The sequence below is a fragment of the Puma concolor genome, chromosome E2 (genome assembly GCF_028749965.1).
Source record: "Puma concolor isolate L17-30 chromosome E2, mPumCon1.1.hap2, whole genome shotgun sequence".
NCBI lineage: Eukaryota > Metazoa > Chordata > Mammalia > Carnivora > Felidae > Puma > Puma concolor.
This window is the reverse complement of record NC_141681.1, coordinates 46,115,616-46,127,072: the sequence shown is the minus strand read 5'-3', so window position 1 is coordinate 46,127,072 and position 11,457 is coordinate 46,115,616. Positions and strand designations below refer to the sequence as shown.

The 11,457-nt window shown below is 40.9% G+C and overlaps 2 protein-coding genes across 14 annotated transcripts in view; one reads left to right on the top strand and one right to left on the bottom strand.

The window, feature by feature from the left end:
• ZNF790 (zinc finger protein 790) overlaps nt 1-8,431 on the top strand; it is a 55,199-nt gene extending 46,768 nt beyond the window's left edge. Inside the window, exon 7 of the mRNA XM_086690973.1 lies at nt 8,267-8,431. Within this exon, the coding sequence (XP_086547099.1) occupies nt 8,267-8,375 (109 nt within the window). The 3' untranslated portion in view covers nt 8,376-8,431. The remainder of the gene's footprint in view (nt 1-8,266) is intronic.
• LOC147573570 (uncharacterized) overlaps nt 1-11,457 on the bottom strand; it is a 57,914-nt gene that overhangs the window by 2,974 nt on the left and 43,483 nt on the right. For all 13 annotated transcript variants that reach the window (XM_086690917.1, XM_086690922.1, XM_086690916.1 and 10 more), the window contains 3 exons: nt 9,702-9,787; nt 7,294-7,420; nt 5,902-6,000 (listed from right to left, as the gene is read on the bottom strand). In XM_086690917.1, the coding sequence (XP_086547043.1) occupies nt 5,902-6,000; nt 7,294-7,420; nt 9,702-9,787 (312 nt within the window). The remainder of the gene's footprint in view (nt 1-5,901; nt 6,001-7,293; nt 7,421-9,701; nt 9,788-11,457) is intronic.

Sequence of the window (11,457 nt, the reverse complement as noted above, 5' to 3'; positions counted from 1 at the left end):
TGCAATTAAAACAAAAGGCACAAGGAGAAAACATAGAATGAGGGGAGTTTATAGGGAGCAAAGTAATTAGGAAAACAGTTTAAGTGTGCGGTTCTCAAACTTTGGAGTAGATTAGAATCCAACCAAAGAAGCTTATAAAATAACAAAAACACTCCCCTATAAACATTCAATCAAATGTCTAGTTAGATATCCAATCTACCAACAAGACCTACTACCTGTCCTATTAAAAGTTTATCAAGGGACGCCTGGGTGGCTCAGTTGGTTAAGTGTCTGATGTTGGCTCAGGTCATGATCTCACCTGGCTTTGAGCCCCACATTGGGCTCAGGGCTGACAGCTCAGGGCCTGGATCCTGCTTCAGATTCTGTGTCTCCCCCTCTCTGTGCCCCTCCCCTGCTCACACTCTGTCTCTCTCTCTCTCAAAAATAAATAAACATCAGAATTTTTTTAAGTTAATCAAGTACGACCACATCCACTACTATCACTCTAGGCCAAGCCACTTGCAATTGTCCCTGCAATCTGTTCTTCACACAGCAGCCAGAGGAATTCATTTACAATGTAATTCATATCACCTTATTCCCCTATAAAAATCTTCTGAGTTTACCATCTTAGAATAATATCCTAAGTTCTTACTTATTATGGCTCACAAGACCTTACTATGGTCCACAGACTCTACATGAGTTTGCCCTTGGCCACTTTTCTGATGTCATCTCTTGCCACTCCTAATTATTCATTTTGTTCTCACCACAATGGCTTCCTTGCTGTTCAAAAATACCAAGTGTATACCTCCGTGTTTACCTTTTGGAATGCTCTTTTCCCAGATACCTGCATGGTTTGCTCTCTCATTTCAGTTTTCCATTCAAATGACACATTACCAAAACACCCAATATAGAAATGCACCTATACTGCATTTATCACTAATGGATATACTAGTTTTAAAGTTTGTGCCTTGTCTGTCTGCCCATGCTTAATCAAAGCAATGACTTTGTTTCATTCTCTGCTTTATTTCTAGTACCTAGAGCCATTACTGGACACTCAGTATTTGTCAGCAACTTTAAAAATACAAATTTTCTTTCATTTTTCATTTCCCCAGATGCTTCTGATATAAAAAAAAAATTGAGAATACTGCTTAAAACCTTTCAATGGTTTACCCCTTTGTACTTCAAATAAAATCCAAATTCCTGTTCAAAGCCTAAAAGCCCCTGCATGATCCATTTCTTGATTACTTTTTTCACCTCATTTTGAACCACCACTATCTTCAGGAACAATGCTCTAGCCTTACTGGCTTTATTGAAGTTTTTGGAACGTATCAAATCCTTTCCCATTTCACACTCTCACATGCTGTTCTATCTGCCAGGAATGCTCTCTGCATGGCCAGTTCCTTTTTGTCTGAAATGTCCTAACTAAAATGGCAGCTGCTCAGAAAGACTATCCCTGAAAACTCGAATTGGGTTCATGCTTTATCTTATTCTTTCATTTATCTGATTGTCTATACTTGTCATATAACTTTAATATGTAGAAGAACACTATCTAATGTGACTGGAACAGCAGCCACCATCTCTGACAACAATGCACATAAGCTGTAGAGTGTAATAGAGGATGGTGTTGAGAAAGGAAATAAACATAAATCAATAAATTGAAGATTGAACAGTCTTTAGAAATGAGTCAGAAATCCAAGGAAAACATGCTTTTGTTGAAAAGCAGAAAGAAATTGTAAACAACAACAAAAACAAAAAACCCCACATAGCTCAGTTTAACATCAACTCATGTCAGCAAAATGTACTGGGATGAGAGTACCTGGCTTTTTACTTTGTCAGAGAAGCACAATATCATTTATAAAACATTAGGTAAGAACCCAACTGGAATATGGTGATCAAGAGAACAGTGTAAGGAACCAAATGAATCCAGTTTAGGTCCCAAACTGCTCTCCATGTCACATATAGTAACATGATTAAATAGTTCTTTTTTGATGTTTATTTATTTTTGAGAGAGAGAGACAGAGCACAAGCAGGGGAGGGGCAGAGAGAGAGGGAGACACAGAATCTGTAACAGGCTCCAGGCTCTGAACTGTCAGCACAGAACCTGACGCGGGGCTTGAACTCACGAATTGAAAGATCATGACCTGAGCCAAAGTTGGACGCTTAACCGACTGAGCCACCCGGGTGCCTCTAAACAGTTCTTTTTATTGTCGTTAAATTAATGGAAGAAAAAAATGAGAAAATACAAAAGGGGTGATGGCTGAAAATGACAAAATGGCGTCTGAAAAGCAGAAGTCATTTCGGGAGACCTCTTTCATACTTGCCCCCCTCAACAACTCTGGCTGAATTGATCCTCTAAATCTCTCTTGAATCTGTTTCCTTATCCCCAATGCCATTACCAACACTCAGAAAGCCCAGAGAGCACCACACATTTGAAGCAAAACAATAATCCCCTCAGTCGTGTCCTGAGATCCTTTCTTCTAATCTCCATCTGGTAGTCAAGAGTAATATATTAAATATGTAAATCACATTATGTCACTGTCCTACTTAAGATTCTTCATTAGCTTGCAAATGTTTTGGGGACAAAATTCAATGAGAGATAAGAAATACATGTTATTTTATGGTCAAATACACACCCACAACATAAAACAAACAAGTCATGAAATAATCTTTACCTCTGCTACATGTGATGCATTCTGATATTTTTAAAAAATTTCTGCTCTATGTTATTGTATTTAAGAATCAAAACAAAACTGGGGCGCCTGCGTGGCTCATTCAGTTGCACATCCAACTTTGGTTCAGGTCATGATCTCGATGTTCGTGAGTTTGAGCCCTGCTTTGGGCTCTGTGCTGACAGCTCAGAGCCTGGAGCCTGTTTCAGATTGTGTCTCCCTCTCTCTCTGCCCTTTCCCACTCACACTCTGTCTCTCTCTCTCTCTCTCTCTCAAAAATAAATATTCTTTAAAAAAAGAAAAAGAAACAAAACAAAACAAAAACAAAAACAAATGCTGTTCACAACCTATCAGGTCATTTTTATAATCCCTAAGGTTCTGCCTGGCCTAGACCCTGGCAGACTCCAAACTCACACCTGGCACCCTTCCCTCACTAGGCTCCAACTATAAGGGCCTTCTTTGAATACCTCCTATTACACCAAGCTGCATTGCTCTATGGCCTTCAGGACACCGTTTCCTCTGCCAAGAATGTTTTTCTCTCTACCCTCGGCCTCCCTACTGCTTTACATCCTTTCAGGGCTCATCCTTTCACATACCTTTGCTTTTCCTCAAAAGTCCTTCCCAATCTCAGACTCCAGCAATGCCGCACCTGCAATTCGCTCTTATAGTAAGACAGCCACAGCTCATGAGCTCATGATAGTGAAACTGAGCCCCACATTGGGCTCTGCACTGAGCATGGAACCTGCTTGGGATTCTATCTCTCTCCCCCTCTCTCTGCTTCTCCTACCTTCCCCCCCACCCACCTCTCCACACTCTCTTGCTCTCTCAAACAAATAAATAAATAAATAAACAAACAAACTAAACTAAACATAAACATAAAAAAAAAGACAGCTACTCTACCCACTGCAGCCTACAAGGGAGGCCCCCCATAGCTTTGGATGCTGGTAAGACTGCCACATCCTGCTCTTAATGCTGGATTCTCCTAGGAGGTCTTGACTTCCATAAACTCTCAATGTGACAGTCCCGCTACCTTTAGTTTATGACAGGAATAAGTACTCACCCTCCCCAAAGAAACTACTCCAAGACCTATCCTGTAATGCTTGGCATCTCTGGGTATCCCAATACTCCTGAAAAGCCCTGGCTTTCTGTATCCTTGTTCATCACTAGGCCTCTCATCCCATTCCAGGTCTAGACATCTTTTATTGTGACTCAGTGTTCTATTACTCTCTGACCACTAGGGCTCCAGGAACTCACTATATACTTTCTGCAAATACTCCACAACCTCAGCCTCCTTCCCTCTATGTATTTTCTTCACCTCTTGCTCTGATTGCAACGTTGAGCACCCTGCTTCCCAGAAGCACTGTTTTCCTCCACCTCACTCCACCTACCGTCCCCTGAAGTAGACATAACAGACCTTGTTATTTCTAATTAGGACAGTACCTCCCAAAACTCAATTTCAAGTAACCATCCTTACTGACCACTACCACCCATATTTCCAGATCACTTACTCTTGTACCATCTCTCCAATATTTATCTCCACCTTAAAGACTCTCCTTCAAAATCAAAACAAAACAACTCCTTTGATTCTATGGTTCACCCTGTAGCTCCTATCCATTTACTGTACTCCTTCCTGGTAAAACTTCTCAAAAGAGATGTCTGTATTTCCTGTCAATACTTTTTCCCCCTTTGTCTCCCACCCTTATAACTAACATTTTTCCCATATTTGCTTCCAGGATTTTTTTTTCTTGCACTTTTTTTTAAAAAAAATTTTTTTTCAACATTTATTTATTTTTGGGACAGAGAGAGACAGAGCATGAACGGGAGAGGGGCAGAGAGAGAGGGAGACACAGAATCGGAAACAGGCTCCAGGCTCTGAGCCATCAGCCCAGAGCCCGACGCGGGGCTCGAACTCACGGACCGCGAGATCGTGACCTGGCTGAAGTCGGACGCTCAACCGACTGCGCCACCCAGGCGCCCCTTTTCTTGCACTTTTATACTGTTGAAATAATTCTACATATATAAACTTAAACCATACTTCTTTGTCCTAATTATTAGGGCACTATTATAAAAAACTTCTAATACATTTTAAAACTCTATTTGTACTTTTGAGAATTCCTCAAATGGGTCCTCAACACTGCCTGGTGAGTTAAGTCATTACCCCACAACAGTTTTTATTGTTGGCTTATTTCTTCCCTAGTCTCTCATCTCGCCCCATCACCCAGAGATTTACCTTATATTTATCCCTCAGTCCTGACTACCATCTTGCAGGCTTTCAAATGCTTATCTAACTTCTCTGTCAAGAATATCTAATGGCCATCGCCAATGCATAACTCTTGACTTCCTTCTGCAGGCTTCCAAACTCTGATGCTTCTTTCTATTTCCAATCCTTCAGCAAATCCTATTAATTGTACCATCAGATATAACCCATTCTCATTTTCTTCACATATTAGACCCCATTCCAAGACATTATCATCTCTAAAGTGGACTCCTGAACTAGTGTCCTCTAACTGGCCTTCTTGCTTTCATTCTTAACCTCATTCTACATAAGCACCCATAGTGATGTGTAAACAAAGATCCCTTACTCATCTGCACAAAACCCTTCAACAGCTCCTTATACTTAGAATAAAATCACATTCCTTGCAATGGCCTACATGGTCTTATGTGATCTGTTCTCTGCCTATTTCTCTGACCTCATCACTAATTTCCACTTTCACTCTCCTTGTTCTAGCCATGCTGACTTTGTTCTAGCCACGCAGCCAGAAGGCTGATCCTCAAATAAGTGAAGTTCAGCATCTCCTCAGGGCCTCTACACTTCTGTCCCATGTGACTGAACACACACTTCCCTTTTTTTGCATGGCTAATTTCATTCAGGCCTCAGTTCAAAATTACTTCCTCTGGGAGATCATCCCTGATTATCCTAATCTAAGAACACAGCAAGCTCTCCATAAACATTTGCTGGCTAGAGACACCAACTCAATTAAAAATAAATAAAAGGATTATCTCTGGAAGAAATGAAAAGTAACTTCCTCATTAAAACAAAAGGGGAATATGAGAGAAGTATGGTAAATGGGAGTTGGAAAGGAAGTTCCTTTGGCAACTCATATTGATATCACCTTCCTGCTGAGACCTTAGGCTTCTTTCCACAGGCCTTTGAAGAGAGCTTCATGCAAACATCTCCAAGTGTTGCCACCTCACAGACCAGCTGTATTATTATGAGCAATAGCTGCTCCTATGTGACTTGCTCTTTATTCACCTGAGCTCCATCTTCTTGTCATGGCTCTTGTCACCATCCAGGGGTCCTTCCCTTGCTCCAATAAAGAAAACACATCTGGTTTAGGGATCGCACATCCAGCTTAAAAGAAAAGAAATGGGATATGGTCATGGTATAAGAGTCCCAGATTCAAATCCAGTCCACTGGTCATCAAAGACACTGAAGGAAGTGACAGAGGAATATGTGAAGGTCTGAAGGATGAGAAATAAGAAGGTACACAGTGGAGGGGCTCCTGGGTGGCTCAATCGGTTAAGCGTCCAACTTCAGCTCAGGTCATGATCTCGCAGTTTGTGAGTTTGAGCCCCATGTGGGACTCTCTGCGGACAGCTCAGACCCTGGTACTTGCTTTGGATTCTGTGTCTCTCGCTCTCTCTCTGCCCCTCCCCCGCTCACACTCTGTCTCTCTCAAAAATAAATAAACATTAAAAACAATTATGTAATGAGCACTGGGTGTTGTATGGAAACCAATTTGACAATAAATTTCATATATAGAAAAAAAAAATTATATAAAACAAAAGAAGGTACACAGTGGAGCTGTCTACTTCTGTTAGCTAGAATGAAAGGGGAAGTTATTCCAATAAGAGGGCCTAAAGCTATCAGCAGAAGGGAGGAGGGGAAAAGACAAAAGCAGAATCAAAAATTGTTTTGCAGAATTGTTTTCCAGAATCAATATTTCCAGCCAAGGAGACACCTAAATAGGTGTTTCACCTGACAGTTCCTTGCTAAATATGTCTAGCCCATTAGCTCCTTATGTGAGCCAGTCTGAGCCAGAATAGAGCTGAGGACCTGCACAGAAGCCCCCCTGAGCTGACCTGAAGTTACCTTAGCTCATTATAATAATAAGATGTCCTCTAGGGTGCCTGGGTGGCTCAGTCAGTTAAGCATCTGTCTTGATTTCAGCTAAGGTCATGATCTTGCAGTCGTGAGATCAAGTTCCATGTCAGGCTCCATGCTGATCATGCAGCCTGCTTGGGAGTCTCTCTCTCCCTCTCTCACTGTCCCTCTCTCCTCCTCAAAATAAATAAATAAACATTAAAAAAAATAAGATCTCTTATCATGGGTAGAGTTTTCCACCATTTTTTGAACATATGATGTACATACTGGCATGTTGACATGCTGGACATGCTAATTGAACCAAAAGTGCTTACTTACACAAACTCCCTGCCCCCACCCTGATACACTGCATAAAAATTTCCTGTAATAATCCCACAGGGAGACAGTGCATTCAGACCAATCTCCCTGTCTCTGTAGCAAGTAATACAAAGTTCTTTGCTTTCAACATTTCCTTGGCTTGTGTGCAATTTAGTGCACCTTGAGTTCGGTTACATTTCTACCTCCAAAACACTCAAACCTTTCTGTACAAGATGATCTTACCTAGTGAGATCAGGTTGCTGTAGTTCTCCAACATCACATCCCTGTACAAATCCCTCTGAGTGGAGTTAAGGCATTCCCACTCCTCCTGAGAGAAGTCGATGGCCACATCCCTGAAAGTCACCAACCACTGAAACAACAAATCCATTTATTGTTGGTGAAAATATGGCAATGACTTCGAGGTAAAATGAGGAAAGAAAGAGGAGGGTGTGAAGGAAGGGGATGACAATAAATAGGCCATGGCTGAACACACTGTAACATTAAAAGAAATTAGGTGCCTGAACAAAGACAAAACTTCCAATGTATAGTAAGACAATTCTAGTATCCAGAAATGTCCAGGAATACAAAAGGCCAGATGAATGCAGTTCTCCAATTAAATGAAATATTATATGTAATCACACAGTATATTAAGCTTTACAGATTCTCAAAAAATAATAAATTCTCAATAAATATGAGTTCTTTCCTTTTCTTCTCCCCTTAAAGAAAAATATAAACAAATTTAATGAAATATTTCCAAACAATTTTTAACAAATCTCTAGGCTAAAACATAGAATTTGGATATAACTTAAGAATTTTTTGAAGATTAAGGCACCTGGGTGGTTCAGTCAGTTAAGCATCTGACTCTTGATTTTGGCTCAGGTTATGCTCTCACAGTTCGTGAGATTTAATCCTGAGTCGGGCTCTGTGCAGAGCCTGCTTGGAATTCTCTCTCTCCCTCTGTCTCTGTCCCTCCCTGGCTTGTGCATACATACACACTCTCTCTCTCAAAATAAATAAATATTTTTTTAAAAAGAATGTTTTGAAGATTTGAATTCTTCAAGTCACAATATTATGATGTTTCCATTTTATGTATGAAATGATCTGCTTATTTGGGAGTATTTCATTTAATTCTCCAACGTCTTTGAGCTCTAAGAATCTACAGTTCTCAAGAGAGTAGGCATTTGGCAGGTTTTATTTCTACTTTCTGTGTTCCTAGGCTACAGCTAGCTTATGGATGCCAATCTAGGTGCCTCAGGTATCACTTACACATTCTGGCCAACTCCAAGGTAAACCTGACTGCTGGTCATCCTCTCATTGGTTCCTGAGTAAGAGGACTGTGGTACATAGAATAACACCCTCCCCAAGATGTCCACATCTGAATCTCTGGAACCTGTGAGTATGTAACCTTATAATGCAAATGGAACTTTGTAGATGTGATTAAGGATCTTTAAAAGGGAAGATTATCCTGGATTATCTGCTTGGGACCAATGTAATCTTAAGAGTGTTTTAAATGGTAGAGGGAGGGGCGCCTGGGTGGCTCAGTAGGTTGAGCGTCAGACTTCGGCTCAGGGCATGATCTCACGGTCTGTGAGTTCGAGCCCCATGTCGGGCTCTGTGCTGACAGCTCAGAGCCTGGAGCCTGCTTCTGATTCTGTGTCTCCCTCTCTCTCTGCCCCTCCTCCACTCATGCTCTGTCTCAGAAATAAATAAACATTAAATGGTAGAGGGAGGCCGAGAAGGAGATGTGATAATGAAAGCAGAGGTCAGAATGATGACTGCTGGCTGTAAAAATGGAAGGGAGCCACAAGCCAAGGAACGTGGCAGCCTCTAGCAGCTGGAAAAATGCAAGGAAATAGATTCGCCTCCAGAAGAACACAGACCTACCAACACCTTAAATTTAGCCTGTAAAACTAACTTCAGACACTGACCTCCAGAAATATAAGATAATAAACTTATGTTGTTTTAAGTCACTGAGTTTATAGTAATTTGTCATGGCATCAACAGGAAACTGCAAGAGGCAAGATCTCTTCCTTCTCGGGACTCAGTTCCTCACCCAATCTTAAAAGCCTTGCAGAAAATCTTATCATACACTGAGACTTGGAACACCCAGCAGAAATGCTGTCACTTCCAAGTGGGAAACCCAGGTCTATAGAGAAGATCAGTTTGCCATATGTCCCATGTAACTACCTCACCAAACCATTATACTAATACTGCTCTTAAGGGGAGTATTAGTATTAGGATTACTGCTCTTAATACTGCTTCCTTAGGACTCCTGGCAGAAGACTTTGCATGTAAAATATGTAGAATGATCTGAAAAAATACTTAAACACTCTCTGGTGAGGGGAAAAGCATTTAGAGAAGAATGGAGCTCTTTGCTAGGATTAGCCACTGGAATGGGAGAAATTTGGGAGTGGTTCCTTCAGGCAGCTAAGCAAGGCAGAAAATTTGGGGATAAATAAATCTGGTGTTCACATCACACAACACATCACTTCAAGAAGGAAAAATGAGGGGCCCCTGGCTGGCTCAGTCGGTAGAGCATGCAATTCAATCTCGGGGTTGTGAGTTTGAGCCTCACATTTGGTGCAGAGATTACGAAAAAATTTTAAAAAAAATCTAAAAAAAAAAAAAGGAAAAATGAAATAGTAACTCACATGGGGCATGTTTTCTAGAACTATCAGGACTGATTGGTTTTCTGGGTTCTTTTCCTGGAGATGTGCAGAGTTCAGAGAACGCCGGGCTGGAGAGAGAAACAGAAGCCATGAGATAAACCATGCCTCAGAGCCCACAAAATAAGCACCTTGACACTAACTTTATTTCACCTCTTTTTTTTTTTTAAATTTTTAATGTTTATTTATTTTTAAGAGAGAGAGAGAGAGAGAGAGTGAGCCTGCCTGAAACAGGCTCCAGGCTCTGAACTGTCAGCACAGAGCCCGACGTGGGGCTCAAACCCAGGAGCTGCAAGATAACGACCTGCACTGAAGTCAGATACTTAACCAACTAAGCCACTCAGCCACCCCTATTTTACCTCTTTGAGGGAGTTTGGAAAAATCTTAGCTTTCCTGCAAATCCAATGGAATACAGGTACAGCAGAAAGAATTCAGGCCAAACTTCTCCTGAATCCCCCTGATGCTGAATAGGACCTCACAGGGTACTAGTTTTCCAGGGCATCTCACATCTTTAGGATAGGGGCATACCTAGGGAGCCCTGAGATCAGCTTCCCCAGATACCTCCCCTCCCCCCCCCTCCCCCTGCATATACACACAAAGTGAGATGCTTTGCTCCCACAGTTTAAGGGCTCAATCCTACAAGACTGCTCCTGATTCCAGAAGTCAGTCTGAAATCCCTGGCCACCAGTACTTCTGATCACTCAGCTATAAATTGGGGGCTCCCACAGTCCCCTCCTAGGTTTGATACTTTGCTAGGATGGCTCACAGAACTTAGGAAGCCACAAAAAGGATGAAGTATCTAGGCCTAAGGTTGACAAGAAATGCATAAAACCTGTAGGAAGAAAAACTTGAAATACTTCCTGAAAGACATAAAAATAGATTTGTGCAAATGGCTAAAACAGTATTTCCCAACATTGTTTTCTATCATTGCCCCTCTGAGGAGCCATTTTAGACATTTTTTCCTAGTTGTCCCCCTCCAGCATGAAATTTTAATAGGTCAGATACACTGTAATATATGTATTTATGTAAGTATATATAAGTTATATATAAGTTTATATAAATATATATAAGTTTATATAATATAGAGGAGCCTGGGTGGCTCAGTTGGTTAAGTGTCCAACTTCAGTTCAGGTCACAATCTCAGTTTGTGAGAGTTTGAGCTCAGTTTGAGCTCCACATTGGGTTCTGTGCTGACAGCTCCAAGCCTGGAGCTTGCTTCAGATTCTGTGTCTTCTGCTCTCTCTGCTCCTTACCTGCTTGTGCTCTGTCTCTCACTCTCTCTCCAAAAATAAAAAAAACATTTAAAAAATCAAAAAAAAAGTATATAATATAAACAATGTAATTAAAATTGTAATATATCATTCAAAACCATTCTTTTCCAACAAAAGGTAAAACAATTGAAAAATTAATTTCTTAAAAATTCTTTTTAGTGAACTTAACTTCTACTAGATAGAAGAAACTTTTAACTGGTCGCTTGATCTTCATTCACATATTGTCAACATTTTAACTTCTCAGCCCTTGACATAATTGGTGGGTTTCACAATGTTAAACTTTATCCAAGAACTATGATCCTGAAAAATAGCCATAGCCACAATGAGAGATAGCCCCTCATCCTTTATACACTAGGAAACAGCTGAATGAAATGAACCTCCCTTCCCTCTATGACTTAGATAAGACTGGAGGATGACCCTTCCCCCCTTTTTTAACCTATGAGAAGGCCAGGCAGAACCTCCAAATGGCC